General features: G+C 42.9%; 1 protein-coding gene across 1 annotated transcript in view; it reads right to left on the bottom strand.

The window, feature by feature from the left end:
• LOC139562191 (inactive phospholipase D5-like) overlaps positions 1–26,923 on the bottom strand; it is a 73,023-nt gene that overhangs the window by 41,273 nt on the left and 4,827 nt on the right. The window contains exon 2 of the mRNA XM_071379621.1: positions 378–514. Coding sequence (XP_071235722.1) covers positions 378–514 — 137 coding nt within the window. The remainder of the gene's footprint in view (positions 1–377; positions 515–26,923) is intronic.

Genomic DNA, 26,923 nt, shown 5'->3' with positions numbered 1-26,923 from the left:
GGCCATTCTACTGCCAATGTTTGTCTATGGAGATCACATGGCTGTGTGCTTGATTTTATACACCCGTCAGCAATGGGTGTGACTGACATAGCCGAATCCACTATTTTGAAGGGGTGTCTACATACTTTTGTATATATAGTGTACTTGATTGACAGTGTATAGACAGTGTAACGTTATCTGGATTTAGGATTAAATGCATAGAAGTAGAATGAATAGAAAGGACAGATCATTGACTTAAATGGGGATTACCATTCCATTCATTCATTCCCTCTTTTTCCATTTGATCCTATCCGATCCTAGGTGAAATCCATAAAGATAACTTTTGAAAAACTGGGCTATGGGAATTGAGAGATTGTTATGGCTGGAGGATATCTCACCTGCAGTTCTTGTTACAGTTCTCCTCTGTTATACCGTCTTCATCCTCTCCCCAGACATCCACCGCTGAGAAGATCAAGGCCACCAGCACGGCGAAACAGCACACCAACGCAAAGATTACGATGCATTTCTGCTGAGACTGTAAGAGAGAGCAACACATTGATTGTTGGACATCTTTATTCACCTAGAGGGTCAGTGCCCAAACCTTGCCCTCACCCTGGCTGCTTTATTGCACTGCACAGCAAATCATAAATGATAGCAGCACGTTCCCAAAGGAAGTCAACGCAAACATTTACATACTGTTCATGGTCAGGATCAGCCATATGGGGGAGAGAAGCCAACAGGGAACCCAGTAAAGAAGCATTTTTTGCTGATAACTTGGCATATTTGGGCTGGATCCAAATGGCTGCATATGGTGAAAATATGACCCTTATTTGTAAGGATAATAATTGGAAAAGGGAGAACAAAGTATTTGCAGGGGAGGCCATGGCTGGTGGTACAGTGATCTACTGAAAACAGTTAGATTTGGCTCCAAATCTATAATTTATAAAAAAGTACTTCTGGAGGGCTTGTCCAAATCAAAAGGGGCACTTGGACCTTGGCCAACCCTGTGAGATTGTAATGGTAATATATATATATAGAGTATGTCACCCCAACACGGTTTACTAGTCTCTGGGTCCTTTAGAAAGGAATTGTGCGTATACTGCAGGACAACATCAATAACAGTAAGTTTTCCTCGTGTTTTGTGGACCCCAGGAAGAATAGCTGCTGCTTCGGCAAAAGCTAATGGGGATCCGACTATACCAATAAACCAAAGTAGCCTAATGAAGGCAACTTACATTTTATAAAATTAAATATTCTAGTGAAAACTGTGTTGACAATATTATGTTGGCGAACACTGTGCCCTTTGTTACTAATATAGACAGTATGTTCATTAGCAATGTTACCCCTAGCGTGTATCAGCTCTTCTGTGCAACTGAATGATCTTATGTGCTCTCAGTACATTTACTGTGATACGGCTGACGGATTCCGAGGTCATCTTTAATGTAACTCTGATGATGTGAGACCTCTAAAGTATTTTCACTCCGCCAATTATGATCCTCAAAAAAGTGGCACCATTTGATCTACACCACGTGTCCATAGAAAGATACGCCAACTTTGAACTGGGGAAATGTGGATTTAGAATTAATACATTCAAAAGCGAATTATACATTGTTGCTCAGAATTTCAAATGTCCTTCTCTTTTCCTCTATCAAGCTAATCATGTTTATCATATTGCCATGGGGGAACTTGAACTTATGATAAGACTAACATTCAGTTACTGATCCACCCAAACATAACAATCAAAGGAAAGCAGGAAACGAATGTGGTTGCTATAATTAATTTGTTACTATGGTATTACACAGTAATGACATAATAATTAGAGACTAATCTAGTCCCATACTGAAGGGTGTTTATATTGTGTTCTGTCTGATTGCTTATCTCAGTGGGGTACTCACTTGGTTATAATGAGAACATTTTGGATAATCATTATACTCCAGTGACATTATCTTCAGATATACAGTGCCTTGCAAAAGTATTCATCCCCCTTGGTGTTTTTCCTATTTTGTTGCATTACGACCAGTAATTTAAATTAATTTTTATTTGGATTTCATGTAATGGACATACACAAAATAAAATAGTCCAAATTGGTGAAGTAAAAAAAAAGAAAAAAATAACATGTTTCAAAAAATTCTACTAAATAAAAAACTGAAAAGTATGTATTCACCCCCTTTGCTATGAAGCCCCTAAATAAGATCTGGTGCAACCAATTACCTTCAGAAGTCACATAATTAGTTAAATAAATCCACCTGTGTGCAATCTAAGTGTCACATGATCTCAATATATACACTGCTCAAAAAAATAAAGGGAACACTTAAACAACACAATGTAACTCCAAGTCAATCACACTTCTGTGAAATCAAACTGTCCACTTAGGAAGCAACACTGATTGACAATACATTTCACATGCTGTTGTGCAAATGGAATAGACAAAAGGTGGAAATTATAGGCAATTAGCAAGACACCCCCAATAAAGGAGTGGTTCTGCAGGTGGTGACCACAGACCACTTCTCAGTTCCTATGCTTCCTGGCTGATGTTTTGGTCACTTTTGAATGCTGGCGGTGCTTTCACTCTAGTGGTAGCATGAGACGGAGTCTACAACCCACACAAGTGGCTCAGGTAGTGCAGCTCATCCAGGATGGCACATCAATGCGAGCTGTGGCAAGAAGGTTTGCTGTGTCTGTCAGCGTAGTGTCCAGAGCATGAAGGCGCTACCAGGAGACAGGCCAGTACATCAGGAGACGTGGAGGAGGCCGTAGGAGGGCAACAACCCAGCAGCAGGACTGCTACCTCCGCCTTTGTGGGCGGAGGAGCACTGCCAGAGCCCTGCAAAATGACCTCCAGCAGGCCACAAATGTGCATGTGTCAGCATATGGTCTCACAAGGGGTCTGAGGATCTCATCTCGGTACCTAATGGCAGTCAGGCTACCTCTGGCGAGCACATGGAGGGCTGTGCGGCCCCCCAAAGAAATGCCACCCCACACCATGACTGACCCACCGCCAAACCGGTCATGCTGGAGGATGTTGCAGGCAGCAGAACGTTCTCCACGGCGTCTCCAGACTCTGTCACGTCTGTCACATGTGCTCATGTGCTCAGTGTGAACCTGCTTTCATCTGTGAAGAGCACAGGGCACCAGTGGCGAATTTGACAATCTTGGTGTTCTCTGGCAAATGCCAAACATCCTGCACGGTGTTGGGCTGTAAGCACAACTCCCACCTGTGGACGTCGGGAACATTAAATCCATTATTAAAAAGGGGGCCACCAAAACTCACAGACCAGACAAGAAGGGAATTAATCAGAGAGGCAACTAAGAAACCAAAGATAACCCTGAAGGAGCTGCAAAGCTCCACAGCAGAGATTGGAGTATCTGTCCATAGGACCACTTTAAGCCGTACACTCCACAGAGCTGGGGTTAACGGAAGAGTGTCCAGAAAAAAAACATTGCTTAAGAAAAAAAAAGCAAACACGTTTGATGTTCGCCAAAAGGCATGTGGGAGACTCCCCAAACATATGGAAGAAGGTACTCTGGTCAGATGAGACTAAAATGTAGCTTTTTGCCCAACAAGGAAAACGCTATGTCTGGCGCAAAACCAACAACTCTCATTACCCCGAGAACACATTCCCCACAGTAAAGCATGGTGGTGGCAGCATCATGCTGTGGGGATGTTTTTCATCAGCAGGGACTGGGAAACTGGTCAGAATTCAAGGACTGATGGATGATGCTAAATACAGGGAAATTCTTGAGGGAAACCAGTTTCAGTCTTCAAAAGATTTGAGACTGAGACGGAGGTTCACCTTCCAGCAGGACAATGACCCTAAGCATACTGCTAAAGCAACACTCGAGTGGTTTAAGGGGAAACATTTAAATGTCTTGGAATGGCCTAGTCAAAGCCCGGACCTCAATCAAATTGAGAATCTGTGGTATGACTTAAAGATTGCTGTACACCAGCGGAACCCATTCAACTTGAAGGAGCTTGAGCAGTTTTGCCTTGAAGAATGGGCAAAAATCCCAGTGGCTAGATGTGCCAAACTTATAGAGACATACCCCAAGAGACTTGTAGCTGTAATTGCTGCAAAAGGGGGCTCTACAATATTTTTTTTATTTCACCTTTATTTAACCAAGTAGGCCAGTTGAGAACAAGTTCTCATTTACAACTACGACCTGGCCAAGATAAAGCAAAGCAGTGCGACAAAAACAGAGTTACACATGGGATAAACAATCGTACAATCAATAACACAATAGAGAAATCTGTATACAGTGTGTGCAAATTAAGTAAGGAGGTAAGGCAATACATAGGCCAATAGTGGCAAAGTAATTACAATTTACATAGGAGTGATATATGTGCAGATGAGGATGTGCAAGTAGAAATACTGGTGTGCAAAAGGGCAGAAAAACAAAAACAAATGTGGATGAGGTAAGTATATGGTTGGTTGGATGGACTATTTACAGATGGGCTGTGTACAGCTGCAGCGATCGGTAAGCTGCTCAGATAGCTGATGCTTAAAGTTATTGAGGGAGATATAAGTCTCCAACATCAGTGATTTTTGCAATTCGTTCCAGTCATTGGCAGCAGAGAACTGGAAGGAAAGGCGGCCAAAGTAGGTGTTGGCTTTGGGGATGACCAGTGAAATATACCTGCTGGAGCGCGTGCTACGGGTGGGTGCTGCTATGGTGACCAGTGAGCTGAAATAAGGCGGGGTTTTACCTAGCAAAGACTTATAGATGACCTGGAGCCAGTGGGTTTGGCGACAAATATGTAGCGAGGACCAGCCAACGAGAGCATACAGGTCGCAGTGGTGGGTAGTATATGGGGCTTTGGTGACAAAACGGATGGCACTGTGATAGACTACATTCAATTTGCTGAGTAGAGTGTTGGAGGCTATTTTGTAAATGACATCGCCAAAGTCAAGTTATGCACGCTCAAGTTTTCAGATTTTTTTGTCTTATTTCTTGTTTGTTTCACAAGAAAAAATATTTTACATCTTCAAAGTGGTAGGCATGTTGTGTAAATCAAATGATACAATAAAGGCAACAAAATAGTAAAAAAGCCAAGGGGGGTGAATACTTTTGCAAACCACTGTACACAGAAAACTCATGCTATAATCTCCCCAATGAGCTGGACACTTAATACAATATTTTATTGCTTGGATTCGGTTTGTCTTGTTCTTACATACTTGGGTGCCCTGACGGTAAAAGCAAAGTTCTCATCATAACATCATATAATATCTATTGAAATATTCCCTCATGTACAGTATACACATTTTATCTGTGTACATTAAAAAGTATACCCAATGCACTTTGTGTAGTGGTAAATCACAACTCCAACCGGAACATTGTATAATGGGCTATTGACATACAACCATGACCTAATTACTCCGGAAGTAAAACAATAACAAATATGTCCTGATCTCTTTAACTGCTGCAGGAGCCATAGCATTTTTATTTTTTTATTTTTTATTTCACCTTTATTTAACCAGGTAGGCAAATTGAGAACACGTTCTCATTTACAATTGCGACCTGGCCAAGATAAAGCAAAGCAGTTCGATACATACAACAACACATAGTTACACATGGAGTAAAACAAACATACAGTCAATAATACAGTGACAAATAAGTCTATATACAATGCGAGCAAGTGAGGTGAGATAAGGGAGGTGAAGGCAAACAAAATATATATAAAAATAAATAAAAATATAAAAAGGCCATGGTGGCGAAGTAAATACAATATAGCAAGTAAAAAAAAACACTGGAATGGTTGGTTTGCAGTGGAAGAAAGTGCAAAGTAGAGATAGAGATAATGGGGTGCAAAGGAGCAAAAATAAATAAATGAATACAGTAGGTAAAGAGGTAGTTGTTTGGGCTAAATTATAGATGGGCTATGTACAGGTGCAGTAATCTATGAGCTGCTCTGACAGCTGGTGCTTAAAGCTAGTGAGGGAGATAAGTGTTTCCAGTTTCAGAGATTTTTGTAGTTTGTTCCAGTCATTGGCAGCAGAGAACTGGAAGGAGAGGCGGCCAAAGGAGGAATTGGTTTTGGGGGTGACCAGAGAGATATACCTGCTGGAGCGCGTGCCACAGGTAGGTGCTGCTATGGTGACCAGCGAGCTGAGATAAGGGGGGACTTTACCTAGCAGGGTCTTGTAGATGACCTGGAGCCAGTGGGTTTGGCGACGAGTATGAAGCGAGGGCCAGCCAACGAGAGTGTAGAGGTCGCAGTGGTGGGTAGTGTAAGGGGCTTTGGTGACAAAACGGATGGCACTGTGGTAGACTGCATCCAATTTATTGAGTAGGGTATTGGAGGCTATTTTGTAAATGACATCACCGAAGTCGAGGATTGGTAGGATGGTCAGTTTTACAAGGGTATGTTTGGCAGCATGAGTGAAGGATGCTTTGTTGCGGAATAGGAAGCTAATTCTAGATTTAACTTTGGATTGGAGATGTTTGATGTGAGTCTGGAAGGAGAGTTTACAGTCTAACCAGACACCTAGGTATTTGTAGTTGTCCACATATTCTAAGTCAAAGCCGTCTAGAGTAGTGATGTTGGACAGGCGGGCAGGTGCAGGCAGCGATCGGTTGAAGAGCATGCATTTAGTTTTACTTGTATTTAAGAGCAATTGGAGGCCACGGAAGGAGAGTTGTATGGCATTGAAGCTCGCCTGGAGGGTTGTTAACACAGTGTCAAAAGAAGGGCCAGAAGTATACAGAATAGTGTCATCTGTGTAGAGGTGGATCAGAGACTCACCAGCAACAAGAGCGACATCATTGATGTATACAGAGAAGAGAGTCGGTCCAAGAATTGAACCCTGTGGCACCCCCATAGAGACTGCCAGAGGCCCGGACAACAGACCCTCCGATTTGACACACTGAACTCTATCAGAGAAGTAGTTGGTGAACCAGGCGAGGCAATCATTAGAGAAACCAAGGCTGTCGAGTCTGCCGATAAGAATACGGTGATTGACAGAGTCAAAAGCCTTGGCCAGGTCAATGAATACAGCTGCACAGTATTGTTTCCTATCGATGGCGGTTACGATATCGTTTATGACCTTGAGCGTGGCTGAGGTGCACCCATGACCAGCTCTGAAACCAGATTGCATAGCGGAGAAGGTATGGTGGGATTCAAAATGGTCGGTAATCTGTTTGTTAACTTGGCTTTCGAAGACCTTAGAAAGGCAGGGTAGGATAGATATGGGTCTGTAGCTGTTTGGGTCAAGAGTGTCCCCCCCTTTGAAGAGGGGGATAACCGCAGCTGCTTTCCAATCTTTGGGAATCTCAGACGACACGAAAGAGAGGTTGAAGAGGCTAGTAATAGGGGTGGCAACAATTTCAGCAGATAGTTTTAGAAAGAAAGGGTCCAGATTATCTAGCCCGGCTGATTTGTAAGGGTCCAGATTTTGCAGCTCTTTCAGAACATCAGCTGACTGTATTTGGGAGAAAGAGAAATGGGAAAGGCTTGGGCGAGTTGCTGTGGGGGGTGCAGTGCTGTTGACCGGGGAAGGGGTAGCCAGGTGGAAAGCATGACCAGCCGTAGAAAAATGCTTATTGAAATTCTCAATTATAGTGGATTTGTCGGTGGTGACAGTGTTTCCTATCTTCAGTGCAGTTGGAAGCTGGGAGGAGGTGTTCTTATTCTCCATGGACTTTACAGTGTCCCAGAACTTTTTGGAGTTTGTGTTGCAGGAAGCAAATTTCTGCTTGAAAAAGCTAGCCTTGGCTTTTCTAACTGCCTGTGTATATTGGTTCCTAGCTTCCCTGAAAAGTTGCATATCACGGGGGCTGTTCGATGCTAATGCAGAACGCCATAGGATATTTTTCTGTTGGTTAAGGGCAGTCAGGTCAGGAGAGAACCAAGGGCTATATCTGTTCCTGGTTCTAAATTTCTTGAATGGGGCATGCTTATTCAAGATGGTGAGGAAGGCATTTAAAAAAAATATCCAGGCATCCTCTACTGACGGGATAAGATCAATATCCTTCCAGGATACCTCGGCCAGGTCGATTAGAAAGGCCTGCTCGCTGAAGTGTTTCAGGGAGCGTTTGACAGTGATGAGTGGAGGTCGTTTGACCGCTGACCCATTACGGATGCAGGCAATGAGGCAGTGATCGCTGAGATCTTGGTTGAAAACAGCAGAGGTGTATTTGGAGGGCAAGTTGGTTAGGATGATATCTATGAGGGTACCCGTGTTTACGGAATTGGGGTGGTACCTGGTAGGTTCATTGATAATTTGTGTGAGATTGAGGGCATCAAGCTTAGATTGTAGGATGGCTGGGGTGTTAAGCATGTTCCAATTTAGGTCGCCTAGCAGCACGAGCTCTGAAGATAGATGGGGGGCAATCAGTTCACATATGGTGTCCAGAGCACAGCTGGGGGCAGAGGGTGGTCTATAGCAGGCGGCAATGGTGAGAGACTTGTTTTTAGAGAGGTGGATTTTTAAAAGTAGAAGTTCAAATTGTTTGGGAACAGACCTGGATAGTAAAACAGAACTCTGCAGGCAATCTTTGCAGTAGATTGCAACACCGCCCCCTTTGGCCGTTCTATCTTGTCTGAAAATATTGTAATTAGGGATGAAAATGTCAGAATTTTTGGTGGTCTTCCTAAGCCAGGATTCAGACACGGCTAAAACATCCGGGTTGGCAGAGTGTGCTAAAGCAGTGAACAAAACAAACTTAGGGAGGAGGCTTCTAATGTTAACATGCATGAAACCAAGGCTATTACGGTTACAGAAGTCATCAAAAGAGAGCGCCTGGGGAATAGGAGTGGAGCTAGGTACTGCAGGGCCTGGGTTCACCTCTACATCACCAGAGGAACAGAGGAGGAGTAGGATAAGGGTACGGCTAAAAGCTATGAGAATTGGTCGTCTAGAACGACTAGAACAGAGAGTAAAAGGAAGTTTCTGGGGGCGATAAAATAGCTTCAAGGAATAATGTACAGACAAAGGTATGGCAGGATGTGAATACAGTGGAGGTAAACCTAGGTATTGAGTGATGATGAGAGAGATATTGTCTCTAGAAACATCATTGAAACCAGGTGATGTCATCGCATATGTGGGTGGTGGAACTGAGAGGTTGGATATGGTATAGTGAACAGGGCTAGAGGCTCTACAGTGAAATAAGCCAATAAACACTAACCAGAACAGCAATGGACAAGGCATATTTACATTAAGGAGAGGCATGCTTAATCGAGTGATCATAAGGGTCCAGTGAGTAGAGGTTGGTTGGGGTCACGGCGATCCAGACAGCTGGCCGGGTAGAATGGCTATCAGTAGCAAGATAGCATAGGATGGAAGTCTATTTTTAGACACCTCGTGCGTTTCCGTCGGTAGATTAGTGGGGTTCCGTGTGGTAGAGGGGATCAATCCAATTGGCAAAATAGTTATAGTGACCCAAGAACAATTGTCCGATATACTTATTCAGATAGCAGCCGATAAGACAGCTAACGATTAGCGGGCCCCAGATGAGCGTTCAGGTAACGTTGCGACGGAGGTGCCAGTTGGATAACTCCCTCGGGCAGATAATGTCGGCAGTCAGTCGTGAAGGCCCGATGGGGCTCCGCATCTGCAGCAACAATTTTTTTTTTTTTTTTTTTTTAAATATAAAAATAAAAAATAAAAAAAACGGGTCCGGATAGGTGACTGTAGCCCAGGAGTGGCTGATGGAACTCCTCAGCTGGCTAGCTCCGGAATAATTTAAGTTTGCTCCGGGATCGACGTAAGCCAATAGTCACACGGTTTGCAGCTAGCTAGCTGTGAAATCAAGGTGCAAACGTCCAGAGCCTGCGGCTGAAATCCGGGGACACTGAGAAAAATAGTCCCGGTATGCTCCGGTCCGAGTCGCGTTGCACAAAAGTGCCGATAGATTATCGAGCTAAAGGAATAGCTGAAGACCACAAACGTGGGCAGCTGAAACACCAACGCTAGCCAGCAAACCGGCTAACTTCTAGGCAGCTTCAGATCAGCTACTGGCTAGCTTCTAGTTAGCTTCTGGTTAGCCTCTGGCTAGCCTCTGGCTAGCTTCCACTGTGGATTTTCAGATTTGAGGTAAATAATACTTTTTTTTGTAATTTGTGAGGCGGGTTGCAGGAAAGCTTTTGTAGTTGAGTTCTTGGATAATAAAATATATAAAGATATGCGAAGAAAGGTGTAAATATATATATATACAGGACACGACAAGACGAGGACAAAAAAAGAACGTCTGAACTGCTATGCCATCTTGGAGTATGGTGCATAATTACTATTGAACACAAAAGGCCATTATATGGTCAGCTACACGGAGTTCATTACTGAAAAGAAAACTTGAAAAACAATTATAGGTAAATAAGACCTCTCTCACACATGAGGACATATGTTTGAATTATGTTTGTGTTGTTGGGAGGGGTCATAGTGCTAGTGTGCACTTGAAACGTTGCCAGTTATCAGACTCATGAATGGGGTCCAGAGTCAACAGTCCTTCAGTTATCGGAGATATTCTCCCTAGCTGAAAAACAGCCATGCCCTCCTATGTGAACACGTCCTCTTCGGTAAGACTGAGCAAGAAAACAGTAATCACAATCTCAATGGCACTCCCCACTGCCCTTTCCCACCTGGACAAAAGGAACACCTATGTGAGAATGCTGTTCATTGACTACAGCGCAGCGTTCAACACCATAGTGTCCACAAAGCTCAATACTAAGCTAAGGACACCCCCCTCTGCAACTGGATCCTGGCATTCCTGACAGGCCGCCTGCAGGTGGTAAAAAAGTTCTACAGCTACACCATCGAGAGCATCCTGCCCGGTTGCATCACTGCCTGGTATGGCAACTGCTCGGCATCCGACCGTAACGCGCTACAGAGGGTAGTGCGTACGGCCCAGTATATCACTGGGGCCAAGCTTCCTGCCATCCATGACCTATATACTAGGCGGTGTAAGAGGAAGGCCCAAAAAATTGTCAAAGACTCCAGTCACCCAAGTCATAAACTGTTCTCTCTGCTACAGCACGGCAAGCAGTAACGGAGCACCAAGTCTAGGTCCATAAGGCTCCTTAACAGCTTCTACTCCCAAGCTATAAGACTGCTGAACAATTAATCAAAATGGCCACCCAAACTATTTACATTCACCCCCTTTGTTTCTACACTGCTGCTACTCGCTGTTTACTATCTATGCATAGTCACTTTACACCTACCTACACATACAAATGACCAGTAATATGAATATAAGTATAGAGGAATAGTGACTCCGATCTCTGAATACAATAGGCTACTCCTAAGGAAACAGGTACACAATAGGTTTCTTCCTTGGTTTTTCTAGGTACTGTGCTTAAGCCTACGCATTGCTTGCTCTTTGGGGTTTTAAGATGGGTATCTGTAAAGCACTTTGAGACAACTGCTGATGTAAAAAGGGCTTTATAAAATATATTTGATTGCTTGACTGATTGAGGGAACAGACAACTCCATTTTGTTGCTTCCAGCCTACAGACAGAAACTAAAACAAGAAGCTCCCGCGCTCAGGTCTGTTCAACGCTGGTCCGACCAATCTGATTCCACGCTTCAAGACTGCTTCGATCACGTGGATTGGGATATGTTCCGCATTGCGTCCAACAACAACATTGACGAATACGCTGATTCGGTGAGCGAGTTCATTAGAAAGCGCATCGGTGATGTCGTACCCACAACAACTATTAAAACATTCCCAAACCAGAATCCGTGGATTGATGGCAGCATTAGCGCGAAACTGAAAGCACGAACCACTGCTTTTAACCAGGGCAAGGTGACCGGAAACATGACCGAATACAAACAGTGTAGCTATTCCCTCCGCAAGGCAATCAAACAAGCTAAGCGTCAGTATAGAGACAAAGTAGAGTTGCAATTAAACGTGTTAACCCTCGCAAGGCTACAGGCCCAGACGGCATCCCCAGCCGCGTCCTCAGAGCATGCGCAGACCAGCTGGCTGGTGTGTTTACGGACATATTTAATCAATCCTTATCCCAGTCTGCTGTTCCCACATGCTTCAAGAGGGCCACCATTGTTCCTGTTCCCAAGAAAGCTAAGGTAACTGAGCTAAACGACTACCGCCCCGTAGCACTCATTTCCATCATCATGAAGTGCTTTGAGAGACTAGTCAAGGACCATATCACCTCCACCCTACCTGACACCCTAGACCCACTCCAATTTGCTTACCGCCCCAATAGGTCCACAGACGACGCAATCGCAACCACACTGCACACTGCCCTAACCCATCTGGACAAGAGGAATACCTATGTGAGAATGGTGTTCATCGACTACAGCTCAGCATTTAACACCATAGTACCCTCTAAACTCATCATCAAGCTCGAGACCCTGGGTCTCGACCCCGCCCTGTGCAACTGGGTACTGGACTTCCTGACGGGCCGCCCCCAGGTGGTGAGGGTAGGTAACAACAGTAGTGGAGTGGGTAGTAAGTTTTAAGTTCCTCGGTGTATACATCACGGACAAACTGAATTGGTCCACCCACACAGACAGCGTTGTGAAGAAGGCGCAGCAGCGCCTCTTCAACCTCAGGAGGCTGAAGAAATTCGGCTTGTCACCAAAAGCACTCACAAACTTCTACAGATGCACAATCGAGAGCATCCTGTCGGGCTGTATCACCGCCTGGTACGGCAACTGCTCCGCCCACAACCGTAAGGCTCTCCAGAGGGTAGTGAGGTCTCCACAACGCATCACTGGGGGCAAACTACCTGCCCTCCAGGACACCTACACCACCCGATGTCACAGGAAGGCCATAAAGATCATCAAGGACAACAACCACCCGAGCCACTGCCTGTTCACCCCGCTATCATCCAGAAGGCGAAGTCAGTACAGGTGCATCAAAGCAGGGACCGAGAGACTGAAAAACAGCTTCTATCTCAAGGCCATCAGACTGTTAAACAGCCACCACTAACATCGAGTGGCTGCTGCCAACATACTGACTCAACTCCAGCTCACTTTAATAATGGAAACTTATCAAAAATGTATCACTAGCCACTTTAAACAATGCCACTTAATATAATGTATATGTATATACTGTACTCTATCATCTACTGCATCTTGCCATCTTTATGTAATACATGTATCACTAGCCACTTTAAACTATGCACTTTTATGTTTACATACCCTACATTACTCATCTCATATGTATATACTGTACTCGATACCATCTACTGCATCTTGCCTATGCTGTTCTGTACCATCACTCATTCATATATCTTTATGTACATATTCTTTATCCCTTTACACTTGTGTGTATAAGGTAGTAGTTGTGGAATTGTTAGATTACTCGTTGGTTATTACTGCATTGTCGGAACTAGAAGCACAAGCATTTCGCTACGCTCGCATTAACATCTGCTAACCATGTGTATGTGACAAATACAATTTGATTTGAACTCATTGTGCCCCACTACCTAGAGCCTGGACTGACTTTGCAGGAAGCCCCAAGCCTGCTCAAAATGGCTGCCGCTTTAAAAGCTCCATTGTTCTAGTCCCTGTGAAAAAGACTGACGACTGGTACATGGCAGCTGGCAGGGTGCCAGTCAGTCACATACCCACTTGAAGGGAAGGTCAGTATGGATGGGCATTCAGATTCAGGAATATGAGGCAGAGATGTGTGCTGAAAAGACAGCGTTTCTCCATCAGGGATTAAAACATTAGGCCAAAATGATAGATGTTGAGCATGCAGTGGAAAGTTGGCCTGTAATAGTAATTTGCCCAAAGTGAGTGTATTCACTGCCATTACAGTCAACTCTCTCTCAGAACGTAATGGAAGATGATTTACAACTATTTTACCATGGTAGTCATGGTACTTTGGTATCAGTTATCTAGAGTCTTTTAACTAATTAGATGCCTGTAATATTGAAAATGGTAATGCAAATGTCGACAAGTCACATATTTTCAGAGACCCATAGTGAAATTAGTTTATTACTGTATACAAGAAAAAGACAGGAAAATGTCAGGGGCCTAATTAAGTGGATGATGATTCCTCCTCCTATTTTAGAGCTGCAGATTACCATGCCCTCAAAGGAAAGGGTTATACCGCAGCACATTAAGAGAGATAACACTCAGAGCTCATGCAATGCTACACTCTTAGAAAAAAGTGTTCCAAAAGGGTTCTTCGACTGTCCACATAGGATAACCCTTTTGGGTTCCATGTAGAACCCTCTGTAGAAAAGGGTTCTACATGGAACCCAAAAGGGTTGTACCTGGAACCAAAAGGGTTTTCAACTTCCAACCAAAAAGGATTCATCAAAGGGTTCTCCTATGGGGAACAGCCAATACCCCTTTAAGGTTCTAGATAGCACCTTTTTTTTCTCTAAGAGTTGATTTTTTACTACTTATCCTGGAATAGTTTGACTAATGTTGTCTCTAACCATTGGAGAACCTATGCAGAGAAGAAAGCCTCATGTTTCATGAACAGACAGTCTTGTTTCGGGGCAAGCCAAGTATCTGTAAGCCGCTGCTGTGGCCAGAGATGTCTGTGCTGATGATCAAATCATGCAACAAGATTTTTTCTATTCCCTTTGTAGTTGCTGAAAATTCAATTCCAGTATAGAGGAACAGCTGGAGCGTTTGACTGTTGACCTCAGCCATGGATTTAGCCTATATACAGCACAGGCGTTGGAAAAGCCTGTCCCCTGTACACTTTAGCACGTATAAAATGTGCCATCTTAATTTGGCCAGTTTCTCACAGCAGGAAAATTACCCTGCAGCAACAAGAAATATTTTATTGTAATGCTCGTCGTTGGAATGAGGTGAGGACCAAAACGCAGCGTGGTAAGTGTCCATATTCAATTTAATAACTGGACACTAAGAATACAAAAATAACAACGTGAATGATACAAAACGAAAATGAAACAGTCCCATATGGTGACAGACACAGGAAAACAACCACCCACAAAACATAAAGGAAAACAGGCTACGTAAATATGGCTCCCAATCAGAGACAACGACTGACACCTGCCTCTGATTGGGAACCATACTAGGCCAAACACATAGAAATATAACCATAGAACAAAACATAGACAAACAACATAGAATGCCCACCCCAACTCACGCCCTGACCAAACTAAAATAAAGACATAACAAAGGAACTAAGGTCAGAACGTGACATTTATGTGAATTATAATTAATGGTAATTTTTATAGGGGTTGATAGATTTTTCATGAGGGCAAATCACATCAGAAATGTTAAAGTGGAAATTACAAACTTTAGAAGCCTTTTTAAACTTTGAATACACCTATACATTTGAGATGACAGAGTGATCAAAGTAATATAGTGCATCTGTATACAGCTATCCCAGAAAGAAAGGTGTCTACAGTGTATGCCCGCAACAAACCAGATTTGTCTTTCTTTCAGTATAAAGCTTCAAGTGGTGATCCAAACCGACAGGGCCTGACAATCAGCGATTTCTTGATGTTTTCATGGAAGTTGTATAATTTAAATGAGCTTCTTGGGTCGGTCACATTTGTAACAAGCTAATTGCATTCACTAAAAACCAAAGCAGAAAGGCATGCTTTAATCTATATTTGGCTCCCAGAAGTGATTAACAGACAGCCTGCATATCTGTTCTGTACTAGAGGGTTCAGTAACCTACAGTATTCCTTCATCAAGCCCCAGAGAGCACTCAGCACAGAGTTCTCTACCTACCACCCGCAAGGCTGGTCTACCACAGTGCATTTACCATAACCTTACATCATGGACATAACGCATGCCCGCACAAACATTGTTACCTATGAAATGATGCAGAGATCTGCAACAGAAACTGCTCATCCTTGTGGAGAGAGAGAGTTAATATTCAGTGTGCCTCAAGAGACTCATTGTCTGTTATGAGCACAGCTGTTCTATGAAGAACTGCCATCGCTCACCAGCTTGTAATGGAAAATAATAGGGCAGGGGAAATTAGATTGTATAAATATTAAACCGTGTAATAAAAAAGTTGAGTTATACACTGTTATACATAAGTGCTCAGAAAGGTGCCAGTACTGAGTTAGATTGGAAATATTACTCTGTTTCAATAGAAGCTTTGCCGACCACACCTTACTTTCCCATTCTTTCAGACACTAGTACAGTAGTAATGTAGTAATGATGTATAACGAAGAGGAGGATTTCTTATCAAACTTGGCATATTGTGCAGACAAAAAAGAACCAGAGTATAACTATATACTATATCATTTCTCATCTGTACTTTAGTAAGAGGATCTTTCCTTGTAGTTTAGTCAGGATAGTTGTGGAGTACAGGCGTTCCTGACATCTAACGGCTTGGTACTTGTTAAAGAGCAGGTCATGTCTCTGGTAGACTGATGTGGGTGCAGAGACTCATGCTGAACACTAACGAAGGCACCAGGGTGAAAGGATTGGATGGATTTCCCTAAACAGACTCTTGATGCATAGTGGGTGTAATAACTCTGTTTACCTTCTACATATAGACAGTTCACACACAGAGGACTTACCTTACAGTAGTGTGGAGAATGTGTAAAACACTGATAAGACACCAAAACTGTGTAAGATAGATTGATTTGAAAAGAAAACTTACCAACTTCAAGTTCTTCTGAGGACCAAAAATAAATAAAGATGAGATTGATGGCACTGTATGTGCAATCTAAGATAAGCTTGGTCTTGAATTATAAATAGCCTGGAAATAAAAAACCTTTGAGTTTCATTAAATATCTGAAGGTTGGTGCTAAATCCACCTCCTGAATAATGCTTTGAGGACATCACATTTTTCAAGTGTGTCCCTTTAACAAGTACAAATGGCCCCTCTGCCCAAAAGTAACAGGGAAAGCTTCAGATCTTGCACCTCTCTGAGGGAGGTGTAACAATAAGAGAGCGAAGTGGAATAAATTAAACTGATGGTATAACGCACAACAACTAAGGAAAAGGAATTACCGTAGCTGTAGATCACCTAAGGTAGAGGGATAGTTACAGTCAGGTGTACATCTATCAAGCAATTGATAATGTAATATCTGTCTTTATTTTGTTACTACTGAAAAGCTATTATGTTAAGAAGAGTTATATTACATTATTCAGTGGATATTAAGTTATCCATTGCACCAAGGACAAAGGGAAGGACCTCTGTTGGGTGAACCCACAGGAAAGTCCTCATACATGTTGTTATATGCATGTTATGTATCAACATACACTGCTCAAAAAAATAAAGGGAACACTTAAACAACACAATGTAACTCCAAGTCAATCACACTTCTGTGAAATCAAACTGTCCACTTAGGAAGCAACACTGATTGACAATACATTTCACATGCTGTTGTGCAAATGGAATAGACAAAAGGTGGAAATTATAGGCAATTAGCAAGACACCCCCAAAAAAGGAGTGATTCTGCAGGTGGTGACCACAGACCACTTCTCAGTTCCTATGCTTCCTGGCTGATGTTTTGGTCACTTTTGAATACTGGCGGTGCTCTCACTCTAGTGGTAGCATGAGACGGAATCTACAACCCACACAAGTGGCTCAGGTAGTGCAGTTCATCCAGGATAGCACATCAATGCGAGCTGTGGCAAAAAGGTTTGCTGTGTCTGTCAGCGTAGTGTCCAGAGCATGGAGGCGCTACCAGGAGACAGGCCAGTACATCAGGAGACGTGGAGGAGGCCGTAGGAGGGCAACAACCCAGCAGCAGGACCGCTACCTCCGCCTTTGTGCAAGGAGGTGCACTGCCAGAGCCCTGCAAAATGACCTCCAGCAGGCCACAAATGTGCATGTGTCAGCATATGGTCTCACAAGGGGTCTGAGGATCTCATCTCGGTACCTAATGGCAGTCAGGCTACCTCTGGCGAGCACATGGAGGGCTGTGCGGCCCCACAAAGAAATGCCACCCCACACCATGACTGACCCATCGCCAAACCGGTCATGCTGGAGGATGTTGCAGGCAGCAGAACGTTCTCCACGGCGTCTCCAGACTCTCACGTCTGTCACATGTGCGTGTGAACCTGCTTTCATCTGTGAAGAGCACAGGGCGCCAGTGGCGAATTTGCCAATCTTGGTGTTCTCTGGCAAATGCCAAACGTCCTGCACGGTGTTGGGCTGTAAGCACAACCTCCACCTGTGGACGTCGGGCCCTCATACCACCCTCATGGAGTCTGTTTCTGACCGTTTGAGCAGACACATGCACATTTGTGGCCTGCTGGAGGTCATTTTGCAGGGCGCTGGCAGTGCACCTCCTTGCACAAAGGCGGAGGTAGCGGTCCTGCTGCTGGGTTGTTGCCCTCCTACGGCCTCCTCCACGTCTCCTGATGTACTGGCCTGTCTCCTGGTAGCGCCTCCATGCTCTGGACACTACGCTGACAGACACAGCAAACCTTTTTACCACAGCTCGCATTGATGTGCCATCCTGGATGAACTGCACTACCTGAGCCACTTGTGTGGGTTGTAGACTCCGTCTCATGCTACCACTAGAGTGAGAGCACCGCCAGCATTCAAAAGTGACCAAAACATCAGCCAGGAAGCATAGGAACTGAGAAGTGGTCTGTGGTCACCACCTGCAGAATCACTCCTTTTTTGGGGGTGTCTTGCTAATTGCCTATAATTTCCACCTTTTGTCTATTCCATTTGCACAACAGCATGTGAAATGTATTGTCAATCAGTGTTGCTTCCTAAGTGGACAGTTTGATTTCACAGAAGTGTGATTGACTTGGAGTTACATTGTGTTGTTTAAGTGTTCCCTTTATTTTTTTGAGCAGTGTATATTCATGCTGTTTCAAAGGAACACAAAGAGAGAACATTTGAAAAGGTCAAAAACAACTTGACTATATAAATAAACCATTTATATGCAGAGGTCTGTAACAGTTTTGTTAAGGTTGACTTTACCTAAATAATATAGCTCACCAAGGCAGTAATCGACCCAACTTAAATTAGCTTAATTTATGATACATTTAAAGCAGCAATCAGCAGTAGAAACAATAAAACAGCCTCCCCACCCCCGGTTCAGTAAAACGCTGAGGGATGGGGCTGGAGAAATGTAATCACTCAAATTCATAGACGGCGCTATGGACGCAAGGACTGACCATCCATGATATCAGAACTATAGTTTTAATCATGTTCTGAGAACCATCTAGTTTGTTTACATTTTCTTTGTTTACAAACATTGGAGTAAAACTAGCTTCTATTTTGGGTTCTAATGGGGTACAACGGTTGAAATAAGCTCATGAGGCATTTATAATATATATTCTTCATGAATCATGGGTAGGCCTACATGTCAATAATGTATAAGTCCAAAAATGGATGTAGCAACTGCTGATTGCCCCTTCAAGTTGGATCAATTTGTTGTTACAGGTCATTTCCATGTAAAAGGACCCATGGGAAGTTTATAGGAGCATACCAAACTGGGTGTCTAATGAACGCTAAGAGTCTATATTTGGGATAAATAAATGCAAAGATAAATGTTTAAACCATTTTCCATTAAACAAAAATTGGCATAAGTAATAGCTTTGATTTCTGGTCAAATCAAATCAAATTTTATTGGTCACATACATGTGATTAGCAGATGTTATTTTGGATTTAGCGAAATGCTTGTGCTTCTAGCTCCGACGGTGCAGTAGTATCTAAAATTACACAACATATACCCAGTACACACAAATGAAAAAGGGGTCTAACAAAACATCAGAAACAGTCTTAAAAGGTATTGGAGAAACATCAATACACAAGAATGCTGAAAGACACATGCCAACTAATATCAACACATATTTAGTTGTTTTCTGCCTTCTGTAAGTTTAAGAAACATTGCCTTGTGCCTTGCTATTCCGCTACCAAAAACCCACATATCTTCTAGATATATTCTAATTTCTCTCCCTCATGAGGGAAGATAAAAGTTCACAGAAGTCAAACGTAGCTCTATTAATTGGTTAGTGTTTTTATTTATATCAATTTTGTTTATGAATTATTAAGTGATTAAAACTCGTAATTACAGTGGGGCAAAAAAGTATTTAGTCAGCCACCAATTGTGCAAGTTCTCCCACTTAAAAAGATGAGAGAGGCCTGTAATTTTCATCAGAGGTACACTTCAACTATGACAGACAAAATGAGAAAAAGAAATCCAGAAAATCACATTGTCGGATTTTTAATGAATTTATTTGCAAATTATGGTGGAAAATAAGTATTTGGTCACCTACAAACAAGCAAGATTTCTGGCTCTCAGACCTGTAACTTCTTCTTTAAGAGGCTCCTCTGTCCTCCACTCGTTACCTGTATTAATGGCACCTGTTTGAACTTGTTATCAGTATAAAAGACACCTGTCCACAACCTCAAACAGTCACACTCCAAACTCCACTATGACCAAGACCAAAGAGCTGTCAAAGGACACCAGAAACAAAATTGTAGACCTGCACCAGGCTGGGAAGACTGAATCTGCAATAGGTAAGCAGCTTGGTTTGAAGAAATCAACTGTGGGAGCAATTATTAGGAAATGGAAGACATACAAGACCACTGATAATCTCCCTCGATCTGGGGCTCCACGCAAGATCTCACCCCGTGGGGTCAAAATGATCACAAGAACGGTGAGCAAAAATCCCAGAACCACATGGGGGGACCTAGTGAATGACCTGCAGAGAGCTGGGACCAAAGTAACAAAGCCTACCATCAGTAACACACTACGCCGCCAGGGACTCAAATCCTGCAGTGCCAGACGTGTCCCCCTGCTTAAGCCAGTACATGTCCAGGCCCGTCTGAAGTTTGCTAGAGAGCATTTGGATGATCCAGAAGAAGATTGGGAGAATGTCATATGGTCAGATGAAACCAAAATAGAACTTTCTGGTAAAAACTCAACTCGTCGTGAAGAATGCTGAGTTGCATCCAAAGAACACCATACCTACTGTGAAGCATGGGGGTGGAAACATCATGCTTTGGGGCTGTTTTTCTGCAAAGGGACCAGGACGACTGATCCGTGTAAAGGACAGAATGAATGGGGCCATGTATCGTGAGATTTTGAGTGAAAACCTCCTTCCATCAGCAAGGGCATTGAAGATGAAATGTGGCTGGGTCTTTCAGCATGACAATGATCCCAAACACACCGCCCGGGCAACGAAGGAGTGGCTTCGTAAGAAGCATTTCAAGGTCCTGGAGTGGCCTAGCCAGTCTCCAGATCTCAACCCCATAGAAAATCTTTGGAGGGAGTTGAAAGTCCGTGTTGCCCAGCAACAGCCCTAAAACATCACTGCTCTAGAGGAGATCTGCATGGAGGAATGGGCCAAAATACCAGCAACAGTGTGTGAAAACCTTGTGAAGACTTACAGAAAACATTTGACCTCTGTCATTGCCAACAAAGGGTATATAACAAAGTATTGAGATAAACTTTTGTTATTGACCAAATACTTATTTTCCACCATAATTTGCAAATAAATTCATAAAAAATCCTACAATGTGATTTTCTGGATTTTTTTTCTTCTCATTTTGTCTGTCATAGTTGAAGTGTACCTATGATGAAAATTACAGGCCTCTCTCATCTTTTTAAGTGGGAGAACTTGCACAATTGGTGGCTGACTAAATACTTTTTTGCCCCACTGTATGTTACCAAATCGAAATTACTGCAATTGAATTGGCTACAATGCAAATCATAGTATTCAAACCCCAGTTGGGTCACCTGCTACTGTTCTCCCTTCCATTGGCATACTGTTATGTTCAGCTCATGATTGTTTTCTTTGTCGTCTGGTGGCCAAAGCGAGAGTGTAGAGAAGAAATCTCTCTCTCTCTGAGATTACATTTTTTTTGGTCCATTCCATACTGACCTTCATTTGGCCCAAACAGCTCAGTACAGGTCAGTAAAGTACAGTTGTGGCCAAAAGTTTTGAGAATGACACAAATATTATTTTTCACAAAGTCTGCTGCCTCAGTTTGTATGATGGCAATTTGCATATACTCTAGAATGTTATGAAGAGTGATCAGATGAATTGCAATTAATTGCAAAGTCCCTCTTTGCCATGCAAATGAACTGAATCCCCCAAAAATATTTCCACTGCGTTTCAGCCCTGCCACAAAAGGACCAGCTGACATCATGTCTGTGATTCTCTCGTTAACACAGGTGTGAGTGTTGATGAGGACAGGGCTGGAGATCACTCTGTCATGCTGATTGAGTTCGAATAACAGACTGGAAGCTTCAAAAGGAGGGTGGTGCTTGGAATCATTGTTCTTCCTCATTCAATCATGGTCACCTGCAAGGAAACACGTGCCGTCATCATTGCTTTGCACAAAAAGGGCTAGGCAAGGATATTGCTGCCAGTAAGATTGCACGTAAATCAACCATTTATCGGATCATCAAGAACTTCAAGGAGAGCGGTTCAATTGTTGTGAAGAAGGCTTCAGGGCACCCAAGAAAGTCCAGCAAGCGCAAGGAGTCTCCTAAAGTTGATTCAGCTGCGGGATCGGGGCACCACCAGTACAGAGCTTGCTCAGGAATGGCAGCAGGCAGGTGTGAGTGCATCTGCACGCACAATGAGGCAAAGACTTTTGGAGGATGGCCTGGTGTCAAGAAGGGCAGCAAAGCAGCCACTTCTCTCCAGGAAAAACATCAGCTCTATGAAGAGTCTTGGTGGTTCCAAACGTCTTCCATTTAAGAATGATGGCCACTGTGTTCTTGGGGACCTTCAATGCTGCAGACATGTTTTGGTACCCTTCCCCAGATCTGTGCCTCGACACAATCCTGTCTCGGAGCTCTACGGACAATTCCTTCGACCTCATGGCTTGGTTTTTGCTCTAACATGCACTGTCAACTGTGGGACCTTACATAGACAGGTGTGTGCCTTTCCAAATCATGTCCAATCAATTAAATGTACCACAGGTGGACTCCAATCAAGTTGTAGAAACATGATGCACCTGAGCTCAATTTCGAGTCTCATAGCAAAGGGTCTGAATACTTATGTAAAACAAGGTATTTCTGTTTTTATGTTTAATAAATGGGCAAACATTTCTAAAAAAACTGTTTTTGCTTTGTCATTATGGTGTATTGTGTTTTTTTAAATTTAAATTTAATCAATTTTAGAATAAGGTTGTAACATAAGAAAATGTGGAAAAAGTCAAAGGGTCTGAATACTTTCTGAATGCACTGTATAATCAACATACCTTTTTACTAGCGGGTGGATTCACAACGTTAAGGCCATTGAACTACTCCCTAGACTACTAACATAAAAAACAAGGTATTCTTCTGTCTCTGACACCTGCAATAAAAAGTGCTGGCAAATGCACCACGTCGTCCAAACAGTGTCTGGTTCCTCAGTCTCCTGGCTCCTGTCTTCTTATTACCTGGCTTTCTACAGCCATTCCCATCACACAGTGCTGTTTCACTACAGTACTTTACCAACTCTGTTCATGACAGCGTGAAGGTCCCCAGAGCCAGTGAGTGATGCCAGGACAGTGTGTCCTATCAGCTGGATGTGTCTCTGCACATACTCAGCACATCAAGGCTAAGCACTCTGGGATGCATGGTATTTCACTCCTTTTCCATCTCCAGAATGAATGACAGACTGTATTCATGTGTGCTGATGGCCCAGAAAAGATACTTTCAATGCAAAAGGTATACATTTCCTAAGCCCCTGAATATTTACATCTAGAAGTGCAGTGCTGCTCAAGTCATGTTGGTTAAGAATGAATCATTTTGTCCAGAAGCTGTTTACAAGCCTCTCAGAGGACTGTGTAATACCTCAACACAACAGTGCGACTTCAGAAATGTTGCAGAGGACGAGGACCAAGAACCGTTTCAAAAGGACCATGATTGACATGGCAATGCAACTCAGGAACAGCAAGCTTGGCAAGCAAGCTTTATGATATCTGTATTGGTGTGGCTATTTGCCAGGTATGTCAGGTTCAATCTGAGGGCCAGTCACATAGCTGAACCAATCAATGGAACCTCAAGCTCATCTCATCAAGACAAGCAGAGGGGAGGGAACGGGAGGGAATATCAAGGGGAATTTTGGATTCAAAGATAAGAAGCCTAATCAGAAGAACTGCTCTGATACACAAATTGTAGTTACAGCTTAGTTGAACAGGGCTCATTTGGAAGGGAAAACCCTTGAGGAAAAAAAAACCTATACTTGAAAGTCCCATATAAGCCTACACATCTTCTGATATTATCGAAAATCACTGTAACACCTTGAGATCATAAACTGTTATGGTGAGATTGGCTATGATCAACCTTCTCTGCTACACAACAGTTAGCATTGGCCACATGGCATGTTGCTTGTCACTCAACTTACTGTTTATCTTAAGCCTTTTTCACACTGCGAGCCTTAATGCTCAAATCAGTTTTGTTTTTGAAATCCATGTGCTTTTTGGCTGTCCAGACCGCAGGAAAAACAACTGATTTGAATCGGATATGCAAAAAAAAAAGAAGGAATTTGAGTCACTTCAAACTGCCAATGTGAACAAGGCTTTAGAGACCTGACTCACTGTTCCTTTCCTAATGCATTATCCACAATAAAACAAACAAGAGGGACGCCCAGTTTCAATCTGTTGGCAATTTGTGTAGAGGCATTACATAACGGCTGCAGCATTTATCAATCCCCAATCATCGGGGGATTGTGTTGCAATCTATTCACTCCATCGGTACTGGGCCTGAAGGTTAGCTATGATTGTTGTGAGTCCTGCCAATATTATCCATCATCCTCCTTGATCCAGTGTGTCATGTTTTCACTGGGTACTAGACTCCAGTCTACACTCTGAGAAGTAATTTACGATTTCAATACTAACATGTTACAGGTAAAATGTACATTTGAAGCCAAGGAAGTCAGGTTAAGATGGCGTCTCATGGAAACATAACATGTGCAGTTGGAGCTAATCCAGGAAGTGACGTTGCAGGCTAGTTCAGTGCTGCCCTCTCTCATTGAGTAACTCCAGTTGAAGGCAAACCGGGGTACTGCAGGCTGCCATTAGCAACTAAATTATACTTATAACTCCCTCTGTGTTCGTTAAAAAAATATATATAAAAAAAAAAAAATCAGGACATACACCTGGTGTAATAGAAGCAATAATTGCTACCATGATTGTCTTCGATTTTATTTATTTTTTTACATGAAGATTGACATTTCCTCATTCCCTTTAATAGGGGATCCTGTTTTCTGCAAACAATGCCTGCAGTACCACGGTCAGCCTTGAACTTTGTGGCTACAATAAGAGTGGATAGTCCTTCTTCCCTGGCGTGAGCTAGCTATCTGCCAGTGACTGACAAATGTGCTGCATAGGTTCCAACAGGAGGAGCTTTGCTGTCTGTGATTGGAACCCATGTGACCCAGTGATTAATACTGCCAATTACACAATGGAGTGATGGGTGTTTAGAATGCATATTGTTTCGCTCTAATGGTTCTTTGACTGTAGCATGTTCAATTGCACCAACCCAAGTTATCACCAGAGTGGATCTTTATGTGGAATCTCCTAAAGGAACATTAACATTGGAAATGTGAGGTGAGGACGCTAATAATTGTTATCAACAATCAGTTGTAACTATTCAATATCCATGAGTCAGCCATCATATTTGTGATGCATCTCCTTGTCAATGGCAGTCAAGCAGTCAAGTCGATCATTGCTATGGTTCTCTGGCTGAAATTTGAGTGAGACCTTTTCCCCAACCTTTCCAATACCGCCTTCACACAGAAAGGTCAGAAGACAAACGCTGGCGTTTGCCTTGGAACTCACTACATCTCCCCACAATGATTTACACTCCACAGGATGTTTTGGGATAAAGAAGGATGGTGGAAATATTTAAAATCAGGGAAAGTTGACAAGGGAAAAAATGGCAGATATACTTTTCTTTTTTTTAGTATTCTTTCTATTATCGTCTTCCTCTTTATCAATTGGAATGTATTCATTATATCTCCATATCAATACAGACCTCTGGATAATGACAGAAACCTGAGATGAAATTAGAAAACATTACTGGAAAGAGGGAAAACATTACTGGAAAGAGGGAAAACATTACTGGAAAGAGGGAAAACATTACTGGAAAGAGGGAAAACAGAGAGAGGGTAAAAGAGAAAAAGAAAACTGGCCAAAAAGGTGCAGGTTATTTATGTAGCTATAGATATATTATTTATGTAGCTATAGAATGGCTCTAGTGGTAAAAAAGCAATCAACAAGATAGAAAATACAGTATCAATACCCTGAGAATTTGCCAGGAACATGTTCTCTCTCTCCACTATCTCTTGGAGTGGTAACTGGTAAGGATCGCGTCTACTTTAGTCTGAAGGGCTGGGACCCGCTCCCTGCCTTGCAGGCAGCTCAGCCCATTGATCGCATCCAGGCCCCTTCTGATCAATAAGTCAATTAAGCCTCCATTAGAGCAACATGAAATCGGAGGCTCCAGACACCTCTAATGCCAGATGGGAGCAGAGTTTTCCAGACCCTGGGACCCTTCCCCTCATCCCTGGGAAGCCTCAGCCTGGGGCTTTCATGACCAGAGGACAGCTGGTGGAGCACGAACACCATGATGATGGGAACAACGCAACAGGAATTTCAGAACTGCTGCACTGACAGAAAGCAGGCCATTTCCCTAGACAAGGGACCAATTAACCACCATCTTTGTCAGAATAGAATATAATAAAAGCCTCGAACACTTCAAAGAAATAAAACAAATTACTGTATGATGGTGCAGAAACACCAGTTTTGCCGGCTACAGTAAGCTATCAGTGTTCTCCATTTACAGTAGAAATAGTATATATCCTACGGTTCTTCTAATGCTTCTTCCTACTTCTGCCCTCTCTGCATATCTGTCGAGTATTATATTCAAATCATCAAGCTTTATTTATACAGCACATTTCAGACATGGAATGCAACGCAATGTGTTTCAAAGGAAAAAACTAATAAACAATGAAAATAAAACAACTTAAATATTTACAACACAAACATAAGAGAATAGAAAATTAAAGAATAACAAAAACTGAACGATTAAAAATCACCCTAAGGAAAAGTGAAGCGAAAAAGGTCCACAGTTTCAGCCCCCCTCAGGTTCTCTGGCAGGCTTTTCCAGAGGCTGGGGGCA

Source organism: Salvelinus alpinus, chromosome 32, assembly GCF_045679555.1.
Source record: "Salvelinus alpinus chromosome 32, SLU_Salpinus.1, whole genome shotgun sequence".
Lineage (NCBI taxonomy): Eukaryota > Metazoa > Chordata > Actinopteri > Salmoniformes > Salmonidae > Salvelinus > Salvelinus alpinus.
The sequence above is the reverse complement of the archived record's forward strand: the minus strand, read 5'-3'. Positions and strand labels throughout refer to the sequence as shown.